Here is a 26,949-nt window from a genome sequence, read left to right on the forward strand (position 1 = left end):
TTATATAAATGTCTACTAGAACATATTGTATTAGTGAAATTTATTGTATCGGTCTCCTACTTCTGTGAATTTATTAAACATACTTATATATATATATATATATATATCTGTCTCTAGGAATTATAATCACTACACCGCGGCCGATTTTATACAACTTCTAAGTGTTTTTGATACTTTATAAGAATTTTTTTAATAATAACATTATCAACCGTTGTATTATCAGTAATCGAGCATTGAACGATTACACCGAGAGATAAACATGACTACTGAAAACTTAATTTAACTTAAAATAAACAATTATAGTTGTTATAATGGTAATTATGTTTCAAAAATACTTATTAAATTTTAGGTTTTATTTATAATTTCACCAACCGGAAAGATAGAACGAACTAAACCATCAGAAGCAAACTTCTAATATTGCTGCAGCCATTACGAAATTACACAAAAATGGAGTGTAAAGTTAATAGAAAATATAAAATCTAAGAGGTAATTACACCTATTTAGCGTTATTTCTTACCTTAAACTAAATCAAGAGTGAATGAATTATCTGACTACGTTATCCGACGTTTTCTTTTCAACTGTTAGTGGACCACACAACTATTGTGACATAATCAGAAAAAATAGTTCTTTATTTTTGCAGGCGTAATATATTTTAAAATATGTAAATTTAATTATTTTTTCTTTGTATAAAACAATAATTATGTGTAATTCGTAATTCTCGTTCTACAGTAAACAATACTTCACAGTATTTAGATACAACCACCGAAACTAGTGTTTTAATTACACGTATTTTTTTTGTAAAATGACTGAATGGCCTATGATTTTTCTACCTTTACTGAATTTACAATGAAAAAAGTCACCCCCGAAACATTTTTACATTTTTTGGACTATGGAGATCTTAAAAAGTATAGAAATGATAAATAAGTAAATAAAACTTGGGGGTGTTTCTGTATGTTAGTTTCTGTTTCGAATATAAAGAACGTCATAAGATAAAATAATAGATAATATAGTTTTGTTTGTGAACGTAAAAAAAGTTGTTAATCTCCTTATCACACGACTGTTGTATTGTTCGTACTATTTTTATCGAGTACGTCTGATTGTGTATCCGAATAATTTCTGCTTGATTAAATTAACAATATTGCTTTTAACTGCTTAATTGCATATAATTAAATACATTTAATTATTTATTTTTGCATTTTCTGTACACTGTAGTCCATATTATTTGTAATTGTAGCGTAATTGTAAGTTAAAAGTGAAAGAAGTACAGATTGAATACTGTATATAAACGATGGTAATGCAGTTAGGGTTTTCGCTTCTTTTTATATAATATGTACTATAATTGGATGTTAAGTTCACCTCTTTGGAAGCAGAGTCAGCTATGTCATCAATGAAAGACGGTATTATTTCAAGGATGGCATTTCTGTAGGATTTTTATAAAAATTGTTTTGGATTGTTTTATTATTTAGCTTTTCAGTTTAATAATATCTGCAAATAGGAAAACATTCAAAATGATTGGAGTGTAAATAAAATTATTGGAATTCAACTAGTGTTCCAAACTTTCAATGATGTCAAGTTGTATCTAGGACAAAAAGATTTAGCTTGTCGTTACAGATTAATTAAACATCTTACATGTTTTCATCATTTTCAAATTTCAAGCGCATCTACAACCTAAAGCATGTGACTTGTCTTGACACCGATTATGTGAACGTATTCGCTTAGAATATAGCAAAGCAAACGACTTCATTTCGAAAATGAAAATGATCCTTTTTAAGTGCCCTAGTCGGGAGCGTTTGTACCAGGATGTAACTGGACTGCCATTACCACCCAGTCCAGTGGTCACCCATTGAGGGTCTTGAATAAACAGTGTAGTATTCCACTGCGAGAACTTTGAGAAAATCAATGGGTTTATCAACAAACTTCCTCCTAGTGATTCTGCTGCCATCGACAGTGTGAAGAAACTGGTCTCTGATCCAGTAGTGTCCACGGAGCTCTACAATGCTCATCTTTATGTATAAATTGCTATAAACAACTATGTAGTTTGTAAATATAATACTTCTTGTTAATTTTGAATTTTAATAATACAGCATTTAAATGCACCCAAAACTGAAAGAAAGCACCCGAATGAGCACCGGATCCATTCTAAAAATGCACCCAAAAGTCCAAACCTTAGCTGTTACCTTCTATTTCAAACATATTCTGTAAGATTCTGTATGTTATTTGACTGAACTTTTTAAGATTGGTTTCTAAACCTTGGGTAATGTTTTTGTATTGTACACTTGTATTCAAAAACGATTAAGGAGAAAACGTGGAAAATTTTCTGCCTTTTTCCTAGAATTACAATCGGCATTCGATTCTCCGGATAGAGATATTTTATGTACCAATCCTCCATAAATGTTGCCATAAGTTTTAGATTTGTTAATTGTCTAATCCAACTACAGACTAATTGAAAACTTGCTGTACTATTAATGGAAACAATACGAATCTATTTTTACGCGTAAAAAATCAAACGGAGATTTGTATTAAGCTCAATTCTATTTAGTTTGTATATTAACGCCTTTGTTAAGGAATTGTGTACTTTGGAAGGAGCGGAATGCGATCTGGTAGATTGTTATGTAAAGATTCTTACTTACGCCGATGATTTGATAATGTTAGTAAATTCTCCAATTGGATTACACAGAATGATTAATTTCACTGTATAAATTATGTTTTAGTATTAATGTTAACAAATCTAAGATCATGGTGCTTCGTTTCTACCCATTAGAATATCAACTAGCGATGTAACGAATATTCAGTTACTATTCGGTATTCGGCCTATTCAGCCTATTTTTCGCTATTCGGCCGAATATCGAATATTTAAATCACTATTCTAACGAATATTGAATACCTAAAGACAGAAGTAAGAAAAAACAAAAACACAGTAAATTAATCATTTTGGTACAGTCGACCCCCCTATAACGTACGTTCCTATAACGACAATTCCTATAACGTAGCGAAAAAATTGTAGCAACTTTCGTATAACGTACCTCCTATAACGTCGTTTCGCGATAAGATTGATTGAGTCTGGACCAATAGTGGATGAGCAGCCGAACTACTTTCCTCCGACCCTGCGCCAGGCTACGGAGCGGCTAAATTGAGTTTGCTATAGTCTGTTTAGTATTATATATTAATTATATATAAATTAGGTACTGTATATATAATTATATATTAACTTAATTTATTGTAACTTTATTATAATTATATATATGCTTTCTGCCGCCTGGCAACACGCTACGGAGATTTTAGGCTAGTAAGTTGAGTTTATTATCGTCTGCACAGTATGTAAATTAGGTACCGTAAGTCTAATACAGCACTAATTTTATACATTTCTTGTGAAAGAAACACTTCTTATTCAACGTCCATAAAAATTATTTATATTAATGATGTCTCCAAAGGTCAAGTTATTTTTATGCGAAAAATTCGTTATCAGAAATTGCGGCCGTCGTTTCGTGTGCTGTTCCGCGATGAAAACCAGCTTTAAGCAACGGCGTAGTCGAACGGTACACACTCGGTAAGTAATCCTATAATTTTTTGTTTATAGCATAGTTTATACAGATTATTCCCAAAAAATTATACGTATTTTGGAAATGTTGAGTCGAATTAGTCTAGAATCGGTCAATTTTATAGAAGAAAACCTTTCGAACAGCCTTAGTCCGTAAAGTTCCCACCTATCGGGCTGCGATTGGCTCATGTATTTAATCGTTCCTACAAGGTAAAATTCGATTAGCGTGGAACGTATCTAAGCGTTATAGGGGGTCTACTGTATTTAGATTTAATGTTATCGGGTTAGTGTTGTTCGTTTATATTTACTTATAAATTATAACATGCGCAAAACAAAGAAAATAATATTAGTCACATGTATTCACAATTTATAATTACAAAGATCAGCACACGTATACGTATTCGTTCGAGAATCGTCGCACATATCTGAGGGTGTGACCCTACCTATCTTTTTTAAGCGCCTGTCTTTGCTTTTTCCTTTCTCTTTCCTCTATCGTTCTAGTCCACGTATGCCTATGCATACATTATAATAATACGCGCTCACGATACTTTCGTTTCGTCACTTTTCCGTTGTAGATTTCCCATTTTACAATTACGTGACTCACAGCCTGGTGATCACGGGAAAAAAAAACAAATACGACGTCAGTATAAGTCACAGTTATGATTTCACAGATTCGAGACAGCTTGATAGCCCGAACGGCCCCAGGCTTTTGCCCGTGCACGCTAAGTGACTTTCATTACAAGCATTTAGCTTTCCAAGGTCTATAACAACAATTGTTTGGCATTAACGGCCGCGAATTTCGCGCCAATAAGCTGCCTCGACTTGTTCGATCATGTTATTAACTCAATTTCATATTTATTTTCACATTTTCTCATCGTGGTCCTTCTCTGTTATTTTTCCATTATGTACACGTGTAGATCATTTCATTGTTATCCACATTTGATATCACCTTTTATCACATACTGCCACGACGCTCTTGTCTGTCCGCTACAACTGTCAAGAATTAACGCGATTGGCGAAGCGTAGTAACAGCAAGACAATAGAGAGCAGGATCCTTGCCATAATGCGGTTTGCGCGCCAATTTTAACGCATTAACGCACGTACAATTTTCGTACGTGCGTTAATCGAGCCGAATAGTTTGGCCGAATACGGTCGCCCCCCCCATAACACGGTAGATACGTTCCGTTTTTTATGGAATTGATGTTTTAGGAGACCTTGCCAATCACAGCCCGACACGTGTGATGTTTACGGACTACGGCTGTTTAAAAGGTTTTCTTCCATAAAATTAATCGATTCTAGAGTAATTCGACTCAACATTTCCAAAACACGTATAATATTTTGGGAATAATCCGTATAAACTATGCTATAAACAAAAAAGGATAACACCGAGAGATAAACATGGCTACCTAAAAGATAATTTAACTTAAGATAAACAAATATATTTGTTATAACGGTAATTATGTTTCAAATATACATATTAAATGGCCTTATTTATAATTTCACCATCCGGAAACATGGAACGAACTGAACGGTAAGAAGCAAACTTCTAATATTGCTACAGCCATAACGAAATTACACAAAAATGGAGTGCAAATTTGATAAAATGTATAAAATCTAACAGGTAATTACACCTGTTTAGTTTCATTTCTTACCTTCAAATAAATGAAGAAGAAATTAATTGCCTGACTACGCCATGCGACCTAATCGTTTTAACTGTTACGTGACTAACACAACGGTTTTGTGACGTATTCAGGAAAAATAGTTTTTCTATTTTCGCAGGCGTAATATATTTTAAAATATCTGAATTTAATTATTTTTTTCTTTACATAAAACTGTAATTTCGTATAATTCGTAATTTTCGATCTACAGTAAACAATACCCCACAATATTTATATACAACCACCGAAACTAGTGTATTAATTACACCTGTTTTTTTGTGTAAAATGACTCACTGGCTTCTGATTTTTATACCTTTACTGAATTTTCCGTCAAAAAAGTCATCTCCGAAACATTTTTGGTGTCGGGGGCGATCTTGAAACGTCGAAAAATGATAAATAAATAAGATTTGGGGGTGTTTCTGTGTGTTAGTTTGTGTTTCGAATATGAAGAAGGTCATAAGATAAATTAACAGATAATATACTTTCAATGTAAACGTAAAAAAAGCTGTTAATCTGCTTATCAAACGACTGTCGTATTGTGTGCAGCCGAGGAATTTCTGCTTGATTAAGTTAAGTAACAATATTGCGTTTAACTGTTTAATTGCATATATTCAAATATATTTAATTATACATTTTTGCGTATTCTGTCAACTGTAGTCCCTAATCTTCGTAAATGTGGCGCAATTGTAATTCAAAAAGAAAAGCAGCACAGATTAATTATATAAACGTTGTTAATGCAGTTAAGGTATTAACTATATTACCATACACAAGTGAATACATTATCACTTTCTACCACTTGTTAAATTTGCAGTTGAGCTTGGTAATGTTTTTATATGTTTTGTTTATTCTCGGGAAAATGACTGGCAATCTATTTTTTATACGTGAACCGGTTTGATGTTAGATGATAATAGAAATGTGTTGATTGCCGGTGATTTCAATGCTAATATCGGTTTGGAGAAAGTAATTTGTAAGGAATTTTGTAATTTTTTCGGTATTGTTTCTCCTAAGCAGAATAATTCGAAAGACATAGTGATTGTAGTAGGAAGCTGCTTCACTTATGTGATAATCTAAATATAATTATTGTTAATGGAAAATGTTTAAATGATAAAGCGGGTGATTATTCTTTTATCTCTAATCGTGCTTATCCTGTTATTGATTTGGTCATACCCATTCTTTTTCCATAGTAACCACCGAAAGACCGGGCATCGGCATATTACGTATTTCATTTCTTAAAAATAATGGCAATTGGGACACGGATCCTTTGCTAGCTGTCGACGGTCCTGTCTGTATATAATATTACAGGAAACTAAGAGTTTTCTTACGTACAATGTTTTAGACTGATGAAACATTTTTTAAAAATTTTTATTCACAATTATAACTTTATTAATAAGTGTAAAAATACAAAAATTGTAGAATTTAACATAAAGCAATTGTTATAAGATACAATAATTTATAAATAGTTAACATATACCAAAGCTTTCTTGCATTTAAATTAGCTGAAGTTCACGGAAATTAATACTTTATAGGAAAAAATTCAATTTTGAGTATAGGATACTCAAAATTGAATTTTTTATTCTTAAGTTGTGAGTGTATTTCTATACATTGAATAAGTATTCTACTGAATACCTGCCATTTCCTAACAAGCAACTAAGATACCGAATATTTTTGAGCGTACAAGATATCTACATCACTAATTTATATATAAATGTAATTTGGAGAAAGATTGCTGACTTTTATGACTTCTCGCAATAAATTTACACATAAACTATAGTTTTATAATAGAAATCAATTAATTAATAACATTCTATTGACCGAAAGGTCATTTATATAATGCAACTTGCATTTCTCATTACGTTTACTACACTGCAGACAAATGCATTTAAAGGATCATTTAGTATAATTATTTTCCAAAGTATGCAGTTATAAATTGGGAAATAACTTTATATAAGGCCGCAAACTTTCAAACAGATCTTTGTTTAAAAGTAAAAAATTATGTTTGGTGTCATCTTCTGTAGTAAATTTCAACCTAACCAACTCGTAAGATAATTGATGTAAATCATCAAACAATATTTGTGCAGGATTTTCGACACAACTGAAAGCTTTAAGGAAATATGCAGGGAATGTAATCAGTCGACTTACCTCTTCAATCTGACATCTAATAAGAAAAGGAACCTGAAATATTCCACATAAATATATTTTAAATTTGTTCCACGTGAATTTAAACAATATATCTCGAATGTTCTCCATCTTTTTCCAATCATTTCTCAATGCTCTTATATCTTTCGGTCGAAGAAACTCTTTCCATATATTCATAAATATAAATATTTCCACATGACAGGAAAACCAAATTCTGTCGTGAAGTTTATTCAGCTTTTCAAACGTAACATTTGTAGACTCGTAAATGTCAACAATAAAGTATATTTGTGAAAAGTTTGGGGGAATACCCCAAACAGAATAGTCCATACGTGAATTGTAACAGTTTTCGCACTTTTTGACCGTGTTCGAAAATATTTTCTTGTCTTCTTCATTGATGATTTCGTTGTATATTATTATCGAAATGTCCAACGAAAGCACAACTTTTTCTAAATTCTTGAAGCAAGTTTTTGGAATTTTTTCTTTTCTAAATAAACCAAAATAAAACGTAATAAAATTATGATGACTTGTAAACTCTTTATCACGTGGTATAGTAGAACACCTAGTAACATTCAGGAAAGGCACTTCAGGGTTCTTATACAAATACAGGGCGACGAGAAATTCTTTGATGGACTCGTGCACGCTATCAAAGTAAGGATTATTGTCAATGTCAAAGCAGTGAGAAAGAAAATCCAAACCATTACAAAATGTTTTATTACGGTCACCGACATATTTATTTAATTCGTCGATTGTAATTTTTTGTTTTTTATCGAAGGGATAGAATAACACTTGTTTATTAGTATTTTTCTCGTAAATTAACTTTCCTAATCTAACTAAAATGTCTTCCAAAGCGAAATACTTTCCTATCGGCACATTGAAATTTCTCTCGAGTTTTCTCTTTGACCTATATGTAATTAATTGCATTATATAAATATACATATCGCTCTTGTATCTTCGTATATGTTCTAATGTACTATTGCTATGTAAACAACAAAGCATATGCAAGAATAACGGATTTTTAGACAAAGAAATATAAAATTCGTTTCCTAATAATATAAGAAGTGTTTGTGTTTTATAAACATTTTGTTTGAACACCAACTTTATGTATTTTTTCTGCTGTTCGGGTGAAAATTTTTGAAGATGAAATCGAAAATTCATGTATTCTCTTACTTTTTCTGCTGTGTGAGGACGACCCGTCACAATAATGGTCAACTTTCGAAAAATACCAAAGGAACCCTTTCTTAAGAAATGTTTGGTTCTATCAAAACTATTAATACCATCGTATTCATCTAAAATAATTAAGACATTTGAATTTTCCCTCCGTAATTTTTTTTTTCATTTCTGGTTGTGAAGTTTCAAAAATATCTTCTAGAACAGCATCTTCCAATTTCTTATCACTTTCAAGTTCTGTTAATGTTAACAATGCAACAATGTCGAAATGACTTAAGTAATTGTTTGAGGGATCATCGACAGCCCAATCGTAGGCAATCTTCTTGCACAATGTAGTTTTGCCATAACCAGGATCTCCACATACAAGAATGCTTCTCCACTTCTGTAAATATATCCTTGATATCAAGAATGTCACCAATTGGACTAACACTAAAATTATGTGTTTCCTGCAGTTTTAAATTAACGTAATAATCCTTAAGAGGAAAATCTCTACTCTTATTCTCCCATAAGAAAGACCTCATATAACTGTATTCTGTTTGGTAAAGTTTCTTCAGTCGTTTTTTATTATTTACAAATGTTTCTGAAAAAAATCTCGATTGTTAGATTAAAATACATGTTTAAATGATTGTACATGTTACTATAAAATGTAGGAAAATAAATGACATATACTGTATACAGTAAAACCTGTAAATTTCGAATAAGAAATAAAAAAAAAAAAATGGCCAGTTTGAGTTATGAATAAATTACATATATTTCAGCAGTTAGGTTAGGACTCCACTACCGTAAAAACGGTGTAAAAACCCCTTGCCGTAAAAGCTTTTAATTACGTGACCCTGATATCTTAAGCTTGAGCAGGCCGTAAAACCAGCGTAAAAGCGAGTTGAGCTATGTTCAACTTTCGACGCGAATACGGCCGTAAAGAGGTACCTTCCACCAATCAGAAGTCAGTGAAATCTAGGTCATCGCGACACGCAGCTAAAATGGCGGAAAACGAGCTTTTGTGTACGTTTCCTCGTGGGTACTCTAGAATAGATCCGGAAAGATTTATCGAAAACATCCGAAAGTATTCGTGTATCTACGACAAGAGGTAACCTGATTATAATAATGGATACCAAAGGAAATCCTTCAATTTAGAGGAGTATATAATNGAAAATAGTATAAACTACAGAAAGGAGACTCGATAAATTCTATAAAATGATAATTATAAAGAATTCAATTAATTTATATGCTTTCGTGTCTTATTATACTATTTATTATATAAATGTCTACTAGGACATATCTTATTAGTAAGACTTATTGTATCGTTCTCATGGTTCTGTGAATTTATTAAACTTACATATATATAATCTGTCTCTAGCAAATATATTGATTACACCGTGACCGATTTTATACATTTTCCACGTGTCTATTATGCTTTATAAGAGTTTTTTAATAAGACCCTTCTTCAATAATATCACTATTAATCGTAGCATTATCTGTAATGGAGCATTCAATGATTATGCCAAGAGATAAACATGGCTACCGAAAAGTTAATTTAACTTAAAATAAACAATTATATTTGTTATAATGGTAATTATGTTTCAAATATACAGTACACATTAAATGGCCGTATTTGTAATTTCACCAACCGGAAAGATAAAACGAACTAAACGGTAAAAAGCAAACTTCTAATATTACTGCAGCCGTAACGANGTGTGCCCTATTATACAATTTATTATATAATTGTCTACTAGGACATATCTTATAAGTAGAACTTATTGTATCGATCTCATGGTTCTGTGAATTTATTAAACTTATATATTGCAGCGGCTTGCTCTTCCCACCGTGTCATTCATGGGGTAGAGGTTATCGGCTTTGCCTATCGAGCGAATGTCGCCGGTTCAACCCTCATTGATGCAAGTTTTTTCTGTGGGTACGTTCTCCAGGTCTGAGAGCTTATGTAAATACCCACCAATTACCATGTCTCTGTAGGATATAACAGCCAGCTCTCAGGCTGAGAGAGGTTCTTGTTTTCCTACTGCAAGCTGCAGGAGTTGTACATTGCATGAGTTAATAAATACCTTTGTGTTCCTAACGACTAATTGCCGTTTGTTCCCGCGACAATATATATAATCTATCTCTAGCAAATATATTGACTACACCGTGGCCGAATTTATACATCTTTCACGTGTCTATTATGCTTTATAAGAGTTTTTTAATAAGACCCTTCTTCAATAATATCACTATTAATCGTAGCATTATCAGTAATAAAGCATTAAACGATTATGCCAAGAGATAAATTAACTTTCCGGTAGTCATGTTTAACTTAAAACAAATAATTATATTTGTTATAACAGTAATTATGTTTCAAATATGCTTATTAAATGGCCTTATTTATAATTTCATTAACCGGAAAGATAGAACGAACTGAACGGTAAGAAGCAAACTTCTAGTATTGCTGCAGCCATAACGAAATTACACAAAAAATGGAGTATGAAGATGATAAAAAATATAATCTGGAACAGATAATTACACCTATTTAGTCTAATTTCTTACCTAAAAGTAAATGAAGAAAAAATTAATTACCTGATTACGCCATCCCACGTATTTTTTTCAACTGTTAGTGGCCACACAACTATTGTGTCATAATCAGGAAAAATAGTTCTTTAAAATATCTAAATTTAATTATATTTTCTTCGTATAAAACAATATTTTTATGTAATTCGTAATTCTGTGATACAGTAAACGATACCTCACAGTATTTACATACAACCACCGTAACGAGTGTAATAATTACACGTGTTTTTTTTTTTCTAAAATAACTCACTGGCCTATGGATTTTGCTACCTTTACTGAATTTACAATCAAAAAAAATCACTCACTTTGAGACATTTTTACATTTTTGGACTGGGGAGATCTTGAAACGTCGAGAAATTAAAAATAAGTAAATAAAACATGGGGGTGTTTTTGTTTTGAATATGAATAACGTCATCAGATAAAATAACAGATAATATAGTTTTGTTTGCGAACGTTAAAAAAAGCTGTTTATCTGCTTATCACACGACTGTTGTATTGTTTGCACCATTTTTATCGAGTTCGTCTGATAGTCTCCCCGAATAATTTGTGCTTGATTAACAATATTGCTTTTAACTGCTTAATTGCATATAATTAAATACATTTAATTATCTATTTTTGCGTTTTCTGTACACTGTAGTCCGAAATATTTGTAATTGTAGCGTAATTTTGTAAGTTAAAAGTAAAAGAAGTGCAGATTGAATACTGTATATAAACGATGGTAATGCAGTTAGGGTTTTCACTTTTTTTATATAATATGTACTATAATTGGGTGTTGAATTCACCTCTTTAAAAACAGAGTCAGCTATGTCATCAATGAAAGACGGCACTGTTTTATTTTTATGCGAAAAATTCGCTGAAATTTGAAGACATCATTAATAGAAATAATTTTTATGACCGTTGAAGAAGAAATGTTTCTTTTACAAGAAATGTATAAAATTACAGTACTGTATTAGACTTACAGTACTTAATTTATATACTGTACACACGATAGTAAACTCAACTTATCCGCTTAAACTCTCCGTAGCGTGTAAGTAGTTCGGCTGCTCGTCCACTATTGGTCCAGATTCGACCAATCCTGTCGCGACACAAGTCGGCGATGACGTTTTACTGCAGTTTACGAGTCTCTTTTAGCGTCTTTAAACGAATACGGCCGCGATATACGAATCCGCATTATATTAACCCGCGTTATAGGAATCTACTGTAATAATAATTAGTAATAAACAGCGTAACTTCTAGTTTTTAATAAATTAGTAGATAGAAACATATTTCTAGTTAAAAGATACAGAAATTGAAAACAAAATTAAGTAAAAATTGTTATATATACTAGTCCTTTTGTTTCTTTTTCTATAAAATGTTAATTTAAATTTTTAACCATTAAATTAGTCTATTAATTGTTAATATGTTAATTTCTTTAACTATAAATATTAAATTTATTAATAAGACTATTTTTAATGCTTTATAATTTTTCTTGCAGTAATTTTATTTTTAATTGTTGTTTTCAGTTATTCTTCTTGCAGGACTTCAATCCCACAGTCATGCTCTCACTTTCTTTTTAAATCGTCTTCATTCCTTGTTGGATCATCAGAAAATTCTGATGAATCCACTAGACATAAATCCTGTATGAGTATTTGATAATGTGCGTGATATATAAATGAATATTATTTTAAAAGTAATATAGCTGTAAAAATTAATTTTTGTTTGGCTAATTAGTAGTTCATTTATTAACTGCTTTATTACTGTTTAGTTTTGATCGAGTGTAATTAGATATAAACAAATTTACCTTCCAAAAGGAACATTAAAATCATCATCGCTGTCGACAGGATTTGAGAGGGGCTTGATTTACTCGGTTAAGGACATTAAGGAGAAAATTTAAGGGGATTAAGAGGATTAAGGAGACAATTTGTTGGGTAATTGGTGGTATAAGACACTCGGGATCGGCACATATTTATCCCCCAGTACTCTTACGCGCTCGCAAATTTGACAGCCACATCTTTTCTTGCTTTTTGTTTCAAATTTTTCCACAATACTTTCAAATGTTTTGTGTCCCGTTTACTAACCTCCGGAAATTTAGTAAACTCTTCGGTTAGAATTTGTCATGATTCGTTTTTTTTCTTTAAGGATATGGCATTCGATTTCTTTGATTCGATTATATCTTTGTATTTTTCGAATAACTCCATTAAATACTCTGTTTCTCGATAAGAAAAATCGGGTTGTCGACTTCGTTTCTTGTTGTCTGCCATGTTTGTATCTAAGCGCGTATTACGTCTTTCCGAAATATCCAATCGAGTAACGTGTAAGAAAATTATCTAGTAACGCTGGTGTCGAGATTATCGCATTCATTAATCCTGTTATTAATATCTCGGGAATTACTAAACCTTCGCTAAAATTTGTTGGTGAATCATCCCGTAAAAATTGAATGAGAGAAAAGTGAGCATCTGTTGTTATATTTTTGTTTAAAATTCTTTTATTAATAATTTTTATAAAATAAAAAAAAATGCTCAATTTTATGGGAATTTACAATTTATAAAATTTGTAAATATTACTAATGAGTAAAACGGGGAAACTAAGCATGAAACTGCAATGCTTGAACTGGCAGCTTTAAATGACCGAACAGCCCATCAAATCAGACAAACGGAAATCTTTTTCCGGTAATTATCCAAGTTGACATCGCTTGTCACCTGGACAGAATGTTTGTGTGGGCGAGTAATCACTATTGTTCACTTAGATTGCGGGTGTAAAGTTATTCACATTTTGCGTCGTTATTTTACCGTAGTAACCATTGAAAGAGTCGACATAAACATTTTACGTATTTCATTTGTTAAAAATAAATGGCACAAGGGGCACGCGTTATCCTAGGACTTCTATGTAAGCTATCGACGGTCCTGCTTGTATATAAAGATACACAAGACTCAGTTTTCTTATAAAAAGTTTTAGACTAATGCAACATTTTCTAAAATTTTATTCACAATTAATATAACTTTATTAATAAACCTGAGTATAATTCGATTTACATTCTACTCAATAGTTGCTATCGCCTACCAAGTAACTAACACCGAATAATGTTGAAAGTAAAAGTATTTAAATCACTAATCTATTCTTAAATATAATTTAATGAAAGCTTACTGATTTTTATGTTGTTACACAATAGAATTTCACATCAAATATATTTTTAAAATGAATAGCAATTTTTAATTTTTTATCGACAAAAAAAGTCAATTTATGGTGCAGTTTGAATTTCTCATTCAACAGTGTACTGTTTACTACACCTACAAATGCATTGCAAGGATGATTTAGTGTCATTATTTAGCAATAGATGCAGTTATAAACTGGGATATAACTTTATATAATCTTGCATACTTTCAAACAGATCCTTCTTTAAAAGTAAACAATTATCTTCGGTGTTATCTTTAGTAAATTTCAATCTAACCAACTCATAAGATAACTGATTTACACCATAAACCAATATTTCTGCAGGATTTTCGACACAACTGAAATGTTTAAGTAAATATGCAGGGAATGCATTCAGTCGACTTCCCTCTTCAATCTGATCAATCACAAAAGGATCCTGAACAATTCCACGAAAATAGATTTTAAATTTGTTCCACGTGTTTTTAATCACTATATCTCGAATGTTCTCCATCTTTTTCCAGTTATTTTCCATTGTTCTGGTATCATTCGGTCGAAGAAACTCTTTCCCTATTTTCATAAATATTAATATTTCCACTTTAGTGTAATGCGAAACTTTATCGTGAAGTTTATTCAGACTTTCAAACATATCTTCGTTAGTGTTGGGAGGATCGCAAATGTCAACAATGAAGTATATTTGAAAAAATCCTATAGGAATCATCCAATCAGTATTGTTAATACGTAAATTGTTAGAGTATACGTACTTTTTAATTGTGCTCGAAAATAATGTCTTGTCTTCTTCATTGACGATTTCGTTGTATATTATTATCGAAAGATCCAACGAAAACACAACTTTTTTTAAATTATTAAAGCAAGTTTCTGGAATTTTATCGTTTCGAAATAAACCGAAGTAAAATATAAGAAAATTGTGATCAGTTGTAAACTCTGTAACAAATGGTACTGTAGAATCGCTAGTGACATTCAGGAAAGGCAATTCAGGGTTCTCATACAAATACAGGGCGACGAGAAATTCTTTGATGGTCTCGTGTACGAAATCAAAGTAAGGATTATCGTCAATGTCAAAGCAGTAAGTAAGAAAATCCAAATCACAATCAATAATGTTATTTCGATTTAATTCGTCGAATGTAAGTTTTTGTTCCTTATCGAAGGGATAGAATCGTACTTTTTTAACAGAATTTTTCTCGTAAATTAATTTTCCTAATGTAACTAAAACTCCTTCGAATGAAAAATACTTTTCTATTGGCACTTGGAAATTTTTCTCAAGTTTTCTCTTTGATCTGTTTGTAATCAATTGCATTATATAAATATACAAATCTGTCTTTCTGTGTATATTTTCTAATTGATTAATCCTGTGCATACAACAAAGCATATGCAAGAATAACGGACGTTTAGACAAAAAGAAATAAAATTCGTTTTCTAATATTTTAAGGAATCTTTGTGTTTTATCAACGTCTTGTTTGAATACCAACTTCGCGTATTCTTCTTGCTGTTCGGGTGAAAATCCTTTAAGATGAAATCGAAAATTCACGGATTCTCTTATTTCTTCTGCACAACGAGGATGACTCGTCACAATAATGGTCAATTTTCGAAAAATACCAAAGAAATTATTTAAGAAATTTTCGCATCCATTTGTATGAAGATAGACGTAATCTTCACATAATTCATCTAAAATAATTAATATATTTAAATTTGCCTTTAGTATTTTCTTCGTTATTTCTGGTTGATATGAAGTTCCCCAAAATACTTCTAGAATTGCATTCTCCACACTCTTATACTGAAGTTCTCTTAATGTTAAGAATGCAACAAAGTCAAAATGACTTAAGTAATTGTTTGAGGGATTATCGACGGCCCAATCGTACGCAATCTTCTTGCACAATGTAGTTTTTCCAGAACCAGGATTCCCACATACAAGAATGATCGTTTGTCCATCATTTACCTCTTTAAATATATCCTTGATATCGAGAATTTCACCAATTGAACTACCAAAATTATCCGTTTCTTGTAGTTTTAAATTAACGTAATAATCGTTTAAAGGAAAATCTCTTCTTTTATTTTTCCATAAGAAAGACCTCATATAACTGTTTTGTCTTGAGTAAAATTTCTTCAGTCGCTCTTTATTTTTTTGAAATATTTCTGAAAAAAATTCTCGATTATTAAATAAAAAATACTTGTTTAAATGATTTTATATGTTACTATAAAATGTAGCAAAATAAATAAATATATATATATATAGTAAAACCTGTAAATTTCGAATATAAAGAAATCAAAAAATATCCTGTTTAAGTTATAAAGAGGTTATAAATGATCCTGGAATTATATGTAAAATTCAAGCTCAATGTACAGAGCAATAAAATGAGGTATTTAATTTATGATTTTAGCCTAAAATCTGTAATAATGATTCCGATAAGTGATTCATTACATAAAACATGAGCAAAAAAACTTGTTATTAGAAATACATCTGTATTAAAGTAAATCGCTTCGTCAGTTCATAAATACAAAGTTGAAAATGGCTGCCGAAAACGAAGAATTCTGCTCTAAACCGAAATATGAATTATTTATTAAAGCTAGATTTAGTTTTTTGCTAAATTAGCAATAGTGATGTCAGGGCTTTTTGATGAATCTGTATTGATCCTGTGAGAATACGGACGCTAGTTTTTATTTTCGCACTAACTGCGTAATTAGCGAGGGTGACTTTCATCGTCCGAAGGTCATCGACGAGGTACCACGATGTCACGTGACCCCCATACGTCCAAACGACCGAACGATAAATGACCAAATAAGGAAGTAAGTTTTTCTACGCGCGGGAGACGGTAATAAATCAGGGAGAGATGTCAAAAGACGTCAACAAATTCCCAGATTTTTCCCACGCTGATCGGGTATATAAAGGAGTCGGATTTTCTACTCCGGGCGCTTAGCCGAGGAGCTAACGCCGAAGAAACTCTCCGGACAGCGATCGTCGAGGGAAGAGTACGCAGTGGACTACTCTTCCAGCACCCTCAGGATCTACGAAGCTCATAATCGCCGCTCCATAAAAAGGTAAAGACTTTGAATATTTTCTATTCTTTCCTTATACGACGGAATTACTCCTCGAAGAGGTTAACAGAAGTAACCTCCGAGCGAACGTCACCAGGAAGAACTCTATACAGATTAGGAGCGACGGAGCATACACTGTATCTGGACATAACCGCACGACCTGAGAAGGACATCGCTCCACATAGCCTTCAAAGGACACCTCGGAGTAGAAGACGACGATCACAGAGTGTTTTATCAACGCCCTATAATATGAGAGGTTTCGTACGAGGTAAACCCTTGCCATAATTATCTCTCTCTCCAACGTGAGGACTCTCTCTCGATCTTTAGGCATTAGGATAGGTTAGATTTTAGAATACATATTTATATCTCGATACGCGTATTTATTATCTCTATGTATAATTATTTAATGTTTTAGTAAATGTGTTATTTATTTAAACCTGTGTAGTCTTTTGGACACATGTCACGACTTCCGACTCCTTCCCACTCATATCTTTAGCCCTCCCATAGCCATTCTCTGACAGCCAAGCCGGTAAGTGGGGAGAAGCTCTCGCTCTACCTCCTCGGTTCGCACATTCTTATATTATACAATAAACCAGAAGTTTTCGCAGATCCTGACTCGTTTTCCCACACCTGTCGAGCTTTAGCTGACAAGGCACTGAAGATCACAGGTTTTACTGTATTTATTATCTAGGCCTATATTGTAGAATGAATCATACCTAATTCGTCTTCATCCAATATTTCATTGAGTGCACCATTTCCTGTTTTAGTAGATCCATAAACTTGTGACATGACGGAATTTATAAGAACTGAAACTACAGTACATCACAGTTAGTGTAACTTTTATTGTTCAAGATCTCAAACAGTTGTTGAGGAATAAGATAGACAAACTTACCACTTTTAGCGAGTGTCTGAAGGATTATTTTAAAAAAATTGTGGACTTTGTTTAGGATCCACTTAAGCACGTTGTTCAATTGCTTGAGCGAAATTAATCTGAAAGCAATGAATAAATACAATTCAGAAAACACTGGTAAAATTTCATTCGTTTTTAATCTATACTCCAGAGCCAGCAAACAGTATAAATTACAGAGAAAAGACTTGATAAATTGTAAAAAATAATAAAATAACTCGAGTTTACAATTGATTATATAGAGTAGATCCCCATATAAGACGGTAAATACGTTCCGTTCTTTATGAATCAATTTTGTAGGAATCATAGTTTACGGACTACGGCTGTTTGAAAGGTTTTCTTTCATAAAATTAATCGATTCTAGACTAATTCGACTCAACATTTCCAAAATACGTATATTTTTTTGAAAATAATCCGTATAAACTACGTTATAAACAAAAAATTGTAGGATTGCTTACCGAGTGTGTACCGTTCGACTACGCCCGTTGCTAAAGCTTGGTTTCGTCGCGGAACAGCGCATCAAACCGCGGCCGCGATTTCTGATATTATTTTTCTGCGAAAACTTCGTTGACCTTTGGAGACATCCTTAATATAAATAATTTTTATGGCCGTTAAATAAGAAATGTTTCTTTCACAAGAAATGTATAAAATTACAGTACTGGACAGACGATAGGTCGCCTAACTCGCCGTAGCGTGACGCTAGACGGCGAAAAATATATATTTAATTATAATAAAGTTACAATAAATTAAGTTAATATATAATTATATATACAGTACCTAATTTATATATAATTAATATATAATTATATGTACAGTACCTAATTTATATATAATTATATGAACAGACGATACTAAACTCAATTTATCCGCCTAAACGTCCGTAGCGTGGCGCTACGGACGGCGGGAAAGTAGTTCGGCTGCCCGATGACGTTTTACGTATTATAGGAGTTATTTTTACCGTTGTTTACGGATACTGCCACAATTTTTATAGGAATCATAACTATAGGAAACGGTTTTATAGGGGGATCTACTGTACTGTATATACGTATCTCTCTTCAGCAAATATAATCACTAGACCGTAACCGATTTTATACATTTTCCACGTTTATTTTTATGATTTTGAAAAGTTTACTTTATCAGACATTTTAATAATAACTCTATTAACCGTGGCATTATTAGTAATCATCGAGCATTCAACGATTACACCGAGAGATAAACATGACTACCGAAAACTTAATTTAACTTAAAATAAACAAATATATTTCTTATAAAGGTAATTATGGTCAAAAAATACTTATTAAATGGCGTTATTTATAATTTCACCAACCGGAAAGATAAAACGAACTGAACGGTAAGAAGCAAACTTCTAATATTCCTGCAGTGATAACGAAATTACACAAAAATGGAGTGTAAAGTTGATAAAAAATATAAAATCGAACAAGTAATTACACCTATTTGACCTTATTTCTTACCTTAAAAGAAATGAAAAGAGAATTAATTACCTGACAACGGAATCCGACCTGCAGTTTACAATAACCGACAGTATTCGGATACAATCCAAGGTCCTAGAATATAAAGAGAAGGAACGTTTCTTATTGGTTTCTTATTTGACGTCAGTCGTATTCGAAAACGAAACGATATTATTTACTCATACATATACAAAGATAACTTTGTCAAAAGGACAGTTTTTTATGTTATCTAATATATAATCGAGACGGATTGATAATAATAATAATAATAATCAGCGCAGAGCCCAAACGGTTAGGAGTTGAAAGTTGAAATTTGGTACACAGAGTACGTCACGAAAACGCACACTAAGAAGAGATTTTTCGAAATTCCCCCCCCGTGGGGGAGAGAGACAGGATTAAAACTTTTATATACATTATGGATACGAGCTCAAACGGTTAGGAGTTGAAAGATGAAATTTGGTACATAGTTAGGGTACGTTAGGAAAACGCACACTAAGAAGGAATTTTTCGAAATTCCTCCCCACGGGGAGAGGGACAGAATTAAGGCTTAACACTTCCATCAACAATGGAAGCGTTAAGTAACAATGGAAGTGCTAAGTAACAATGGAAGTGTTAAGTAACAATGAAAGTTTTAAGTAACAATAAAAGTGTCAACAATGGAATTGTTAAGAGAAAGCGACATGCAAGACGCAGATGCAGTTTTTTTTTTTTTCGTTTTTGCGGGAAATTGAACATATTTTTAGACCCATCTAAAAATTCTCTAATTAGTCTGGAAACAAGGGGACCCAATTCTTGCATTCTGTGAAATCGGGTAAGGTTAACTATAACATAATAATCTTTATCTTAGTTATCGTTACTTTTGCCCGAGCAACGCCGGGCCCACCTGCTAGTAAATATATATTTTAATATCAATAAACAAACAAAATCAGTTGTATGTTTAATTAATGATGTCATAGATGAAACGGTTTTACATTTGAAACGTGGTTTCAGTTTTTGTAAAAATTGATTTTATTCTTTAAACTAAATATTGTAATTCATCATTGTTTAATTCTACATTTTCCTGATATATCTCACACAAATCATCATCATTTACATTGCATGAATTTTGAGATATTCCTTATTCTTTACAAGTAGACATATCTCAAAGTTATTGCAATAAATCTGCCTCTTCAAACATTTTATTTATTAAATAATTTCCAGAAATCTGATCTTCTGTGTTTTATTTATTTTGTAATATTCCAGGTGATTTACCTAAAATTATTATTCTTATTCTGCATATTACTTCAAGTGGACTAGTGTGAACATATGAATTACCTTCTGTTCGAATCTGAGAAAATAGATTTTCTAAAGAATCCTAATTTACTTTACACGTAAAGATAAATATGATTTTATGTTTAAATATCTCAAAGTAAATGGCAAATTCATATCTTCTTTCCTTCAATTTATTTTTTTTATCTCTAGCAGATTGGACTATATATTTGTTTTTATGTAAAGGTATTTTTCAATAATGATATAAGAAAATCTTCTTAATTTTTCTCATTTATTTTTTTCAATTTTTCATGTTCTTTTTCAATGATGACAGTTTTACTTTTCCAAAATTTCAGATTTCTTTTGATTGTTTGCATCCTTATCTTGATATGTTCATTTTCAAAATAGAATTTTATTACATTTATGAGATTCTTTTAGTTTGTTCAGTTTATTTACATCTAAAAGATTTCCTATTTCTTTTTAATAAACAATTTTTTCTTCGATTTGATGACTTCTGTATCAGGAAATAATGCAGAAAACAACTGATTTGTTTAATCTTGGCTTGAGTAGCTGTGATGATGTTTAATTCCCATGATACGCAGATGTAACTTCTGCCGCAGTTATTTGATCTATGTCTAATGAATGTTTTTGCGTAAAAAACTAGAAATTGATGCCACAGTAGACTTGTTTTTGAAAAGTAACTTATGTTTGTTACATTCTGAATGCACAACCAGGGCTTTTTTACCTTCGAATTTAACTGTATTATCGGTTGTGATACTTTGCATTCAGCAGTGAAATTGTCTCGTTTTCTAAGCCAAGTACTAATCAGAAAATCGTTCGATCAGTTGTCATCAGAGCTTGTAGAGAACGGCCCACGTATTTGCAAAATCTAAGTGGCTCGTATAACATGGAATTCATATAAAACGGAATAATCAACAGTGTTATAGGGGGTCGACTGTACTATATTTGGCTATCCTCTTTTCCGATGGTGTCATTTCAGTTGAGCTTTCCGAATCCGACATTATGCCGTATAAGTACCAAAGCAACGACAGAAACACTCGCGTACCTACTTCAACAACTGCTGGTAAATGTTTTATTTACATTTAAAACAATTTTAGACCCATTTTTATTTCGTAATGTCAAACATGGAGTGATGTCTTATATTATAAATCTGAATTCCGATGTTTGAGTGGAATTCGCATCACGCGTCATACGTTATTCGCATTGTGCGCTATTCTTTACATTAGTAACCATCGGAAACCTGGCATCGGTATATTACGTATTTTATTTGTTAAACATAAATAGCACATGAAGCACGCGCTACCCCTGACCCCATGCGAGCTGTCGACGACTGCATATAATATAAGAGGAAACTAAGAGTTTTTTAGGTGGCTCTCTTGCTACTGATTTCTCAACCTTTACTGAATTTTTAGTCAAAAAAGTCAACGCGAGACATTTTTACGTCTTTTGTCTCGGGAGATCTTAAAACGTTGATAAATTAAAAATAAATAAATAAAACTTGGGGGTGTTTCTGTACGTTAGTTTCTGTTTCGAATATGAAGAATGTCATAAGATAAAAATAACAGATAATATAGTTTTGTTTGCGAACGCTAAAAAAAGCTGTTAATCTGCTTATCACACGACTGTTGTATTGTTTGTACCATTTTTATCGAGTACGTCTGATAGTCTTTCTAAATAATTTGTGCTTGATTAAATTAAGTAACAATATCGCATTTAATTGTTTAATTGCATATAATTATTCATTTTTGTGTTTCCTGTACATTGTAATCCGTAATATTTGTAATTGTAGCGTAATTGTAAGTTAAAAGTGAAAGACACAGATTGAACATATAAACGATGATAATGCAGTTATAAGGTTTTCACTTTTTATATAATGTGTACTATAATTGGGTGTTGAGTTAACCTCTTTGGAAGCAGAGTCAGCTATGTCATCAATGAAAGATGATCTGTTCCAAGGATGGTATTTCTGTAAAATTTTTAGGAAAAATTGTCCTGGATTGTTTAATTATTTAGTTTTGTTTAATAATATCTGCGAATAGTAAAACATTCTAACTGATTGGCGTGTAAGTATAATTATTGGAATTCAACTACAGTGTTCCAAGCTTTCAATGATGTCAAGTTGTATCCAGGACGAAAAGGTTTGGCTTGTCGTTACAGATTAAGCATCTTATTTCAAGTGCATCTACAACAACCTAAAGCATGTGACTTGTCTTGACACCGATTATGTCAACGTATTTGTGTGGAATATAGCAAAGCCAACAGCTTCATTTCGAAAATGAAAATGGTTCTTCTTAAGAGAGCTCTAGTCGGGAGCGCTTGTACCAAGACGTAACTGGACTGCCATTACCACCCAGTCCAGTGGTCACCTATTGGGGGTCTTGAATAAATAGTCTGATATTTTACTGCGAGAACTTTGAGAAACTCAATGCGTTTATCAACAAACTTCCTCCTGGAGATGCTGCTGTCATCGACAGTGTCAAGAAACTGGTCGCTGATCCAGTAGTGACCACAGAGCTCTACAATGCTCATCTTTATGTGTAAATTGCAATGAACAACTATATAGTTTGTAAATATAATACTTCTTGTTAATTTTTAATTTTAATAAAACCGCATTTAAAAGCACCCAAAACGGGGAGAAAGCACCCGAATAAGCAACCAATCAATCCTAAAAATGCACCTAAAAATCCGAACCACAGCTATTACCTTCTATTTCTAACATATTCTATAAGATTCTGCATGTTATTTGACTAGACTTTTTCAGATTGGTTTCTGAACCTTGAATAATGTTTTTGTATTGTACACTTGTATTGAAAAACGATCGAGGAGAAAACGTGGCAAACTTTCTGCCTTTTTCGTAGAATTACAATCGGCATTCGATTCTCTGGATAAATATATTTTATATACCAATTCTCCGTAAATGTTGCCGTAAGTTATAGATTTGTTAATTGTCTAATCCAGTGTTTTTCAACCTTTTTGAATACGCGACCCCTTTACAAGTTAAAAAATTCTGGCGACCCCCCTAGGGCCATATTAAAACTATATCAGTGATTTTAAAAACTATGTATTTAATTTTCTTTCTGTTGAGAGAAATTATTGTTGATTAAAACGTGAATTTGAGAAGAATCGACAATAACTTAAGATAAGTAAGCTATGAAACTTCCTTTTCATTATAACATTGCGCTCGGGGTGCTGTTGACCTTTTTTTTTTTTTAGGATGAGAATTTTCAACTTCTACCCTTCTACCCACTTCTTTAGTTTCTCCTGGCTACACCCATCGTTGAGGTCTGAATGTCGATCAAAAAACCAACTGTACTTTATAATAAACAAGTACAGCCTTCTCGCTTAAATTGTAGTTTTTTTTAATGTAGTGTAGGATCTACAAACACTTGTTTTTTTATTTTACCTGCGACCCCCCGTGTAAAGCTTCACGACCCCCCTGGGGGTCGCGACCCACAGGTTGAAAAACACTGGTCTAATCCAACTACACAATAATTGGAAACTTGCTGTACTATTAATGGAAACAATACGAATCTATTTTTTACGCGTAAAGGATCAAACAAGGATTTGTATTAAGCTCAATTCTATTTAGTTTGTATATTAACGTATTTGTTAAGGAATCGTGTACTTTAGAAGTAGCGGGATGCTATCTGGAAGATTGTGATGTAACGATTCTTACATACGCCTATGATTTGGTAATGTTAGCAAATTCTTCAATTGGATTAAAAAATTGATTAATTTCACTGTATAAATTATCTCTTAGTATTAATGTAAACAATTAATGTAACATTAATTAAACAACAAATTAATTTTAAAAAAACATTAATAAATTAATGTTAACAAATCTGAGATCATAGTGCTTCGTTTCTACCCATTACAATATCAACATTATGATTTACCGTCCTACCAAGTTTCCAGTAGAAAAACAACATCGAAAGAAGACGAAAATTGCCAAAATACATAAGGTTTATTCCAAATTCCCTTACAGTACCACGACATTATAGAAACATCAGAACAAAGTCACGAAAGGAGAGAAAAGGCATGTGGATGTAAATAAAACCGCTTACTATTGAAGATGTGTAGTAAATATTTGTCAGTGGTGTGTAAATTTTACGTATTTCATTTGTTAAAAGTAAACGGCACAAGGGGCACACGTTATCCCAGGGCCTCCATGTAAGCTGTCGACAGTCCTGATTGTATATAAAGAAACACAAGACTCTCAGTTTTCTTGTATAAAAAGTTTTAGGCTGATGCAACATTTTTCAGAGATTCAATTCACAATTAATAACTTTATTATTGAGTGAAAAAATATATAAACTGTAGTTTTTAACACAAAACAATTGTTATCCTGTTACATTAAACGTCCATTTTCTGGTAAAAACTAGCTCTAATTCGATTTACATTCTACTCAATACCCGCCATCGCTTACCAAGTAACTAACACCGAATAATTTTAAAACTACAGTAGAGCCTCGATTATCCGACTTAATTGGGGACTGGGGTTAGTCGGATAATTGAAAAGTCGGATAACCGAAAAGTATGAAAAAATCCATTATTAGTGTAGTATATTATTATATTCCATGTAATTAGTATATTATTATATCGCTATTAACCTACTTCGCGTTGAATTTTCATCGATGTTAAGCCTATCAATTTTTTTTTAAAAATAATAATCGTCGTTATTGTATCGTTAAAAATTAGAAGATTAAGCCTCGTTTAAATACTGGCTCCCTTTGATGGTCGAATGAGTGTTGCCAACTAAAACACGTAAAATAATATTAAAGTAGCCAAGATATAGCCAAATACTGTAGCGTTACATCACTAGCGGACATTTGAAATTTGCCGACTAGGACGGTCGGTTAACCGAGGGGTCAGATAATCGAGGCGCTACTGTATATGGCTTATCTATACTTAAATGTAATTTGGTGAAAGATTGCTGACTTTTATGTTGTAACACGATAGATTTTGACATCAATTATACTATTAAAATAAATATAAATAAATTTTCTATTGAAGGAAAGGTCAATTTTATGGTGCAGTTGTCATTGTTCATTAAATAGTTTACTGTTTACTACACCACAGATAAATGTATCGCATGGATGATTTCGTGTAATTATTTTCCAATTCATGCAGTTATAAATCGGAAAATAACTTAATTAATATAAGGCCGCAAACTTTCAAACACATACTTCTTTATAAGTAAACAATTGTCTTCGGTGTCATTGTCAGTAGAAAATTTTAATCCAACCGACTCATAAAATAAAAGATTTGAAACCTTAATTAACATATTTGAAGGATTTTCGACACAATTGAAAGCCTTAATTATATATGCAGGGAATGTATTGAGTCGACTTCTCTGTTCAATCTGATCAATATCAAAAGGAACTTCAACTATTCCACGGAAATAGATTTTAAATTTGTTCCACGTGTTTTTAATCACCATATTTCGAATATTCTCCATCTTTTTCCAGTTATTTTCCATTGTACTGGTATCATTCGGTCGAAGAAACTCTTTTCCTATTTTCGTAAATATAAATATTTCCACTTTATGGTAATGCGAAATTTTATCGTGAAGTTTATTCAAACTTTCAAACATATTTTCGTTAGTTTTGGGAGGATCGCAAATGTCAGCAATGAAGTATATTTGAGAAAAATCTAAAGGAATCATCCAATCAGTATTGTTATTACGTGAATTGTTAGAGTATTCGTACTTTTTAACTGTGTTCGAAAATATTTTCTTGTCTTCTTCATTGACGATTTCGTTGTATATCATTATCGAAAGGTCCAACGAAAGCACAATTTTTTCTAAATGTTTGAAGCAACTCTCTGGAATTTTTTCTCTCTCCAAATAAACCAAAGTAAAATATAAGAAAATTCTGATCAGTTGTAAATTCTGTAACAGGCGGTATAGTAGAATCGCTAGTGACATTCAGGAAAGTCACTTTAGGGTTCTGATGCAAATACAAAGCGACGAGAAATTCTTTGATAGACTCGTGTATGAAATCAAAGCAAGGATTATCGTCAATGTCAAAGCAGTGAGTAAGAAAATCCATATGACAATCAATAATGTTAT

General features: G+C 32.1%; 1 protein-coding gene and 1 long non-coding RNA gene across 2 annotated transcripts in view; both read right to left on the minus strand.

The window, feature by feature from the left end:
- LOC111612956 overlaps positions 1-11,401 on the minus strand; it is a 12,216-nt gene extending 815 nt beyond the window's left edge. Inside the window, exon 1 of the long non-coding RNA XR_002754699.1 lies at positions 11,065-11,401. This is a non-coding gene — a long non-coding RNA (uncharacterized LOC111612956). The remainder of the gene's footprint in view (positions 1-11,064) is intronic.
- A 2,650-nt stretch (positions 11,402-14,051) lies between these two features.
- LOC111612955 lies at positions 14,052-19,698 on the minus strand. Its single transcript, XM_023354248.1, has 4 exons — positions 19,645-19,698; positions 18,128-18,225; positions 17,952-18,047; positions 14,052-16,335 (listed from the first exon to the last, which is right to left on the minus strand). The coding sequence occupies exons 3-4, from the start codon at positions 18,022-18,024 to the stop codon at positions 14,375-14,377; spliced, it is 2,034 nt and encodes a 677-aa protein (XP_023210016.1). The 5' UTR covers positions 18,025-18,047; positions 18,128-18,225; positions 19,645-19,698; the 3' UTR covers positions 14,052-14,374.
- Positions 19,699-26,949: the final 7,251 nt, after the last annotated feature.

Source organism: Centruroides sculpturatus, unplaced genomic scaffold, assembly GCF_000671375.1.
Source record: "Centruroides sculpturatus isolate CEXI.00-Female unplaced genomic scaffold, Cexi_2.0 scaffold1797, whole genome shotgun sequence".
Classification (NCBI taxonomy): Eukaryota; Metazoa; Arthropoda; class Arachnida; order Scorpiones; family Buthidae; genus Centruroides; species Centruroides sculpturatus.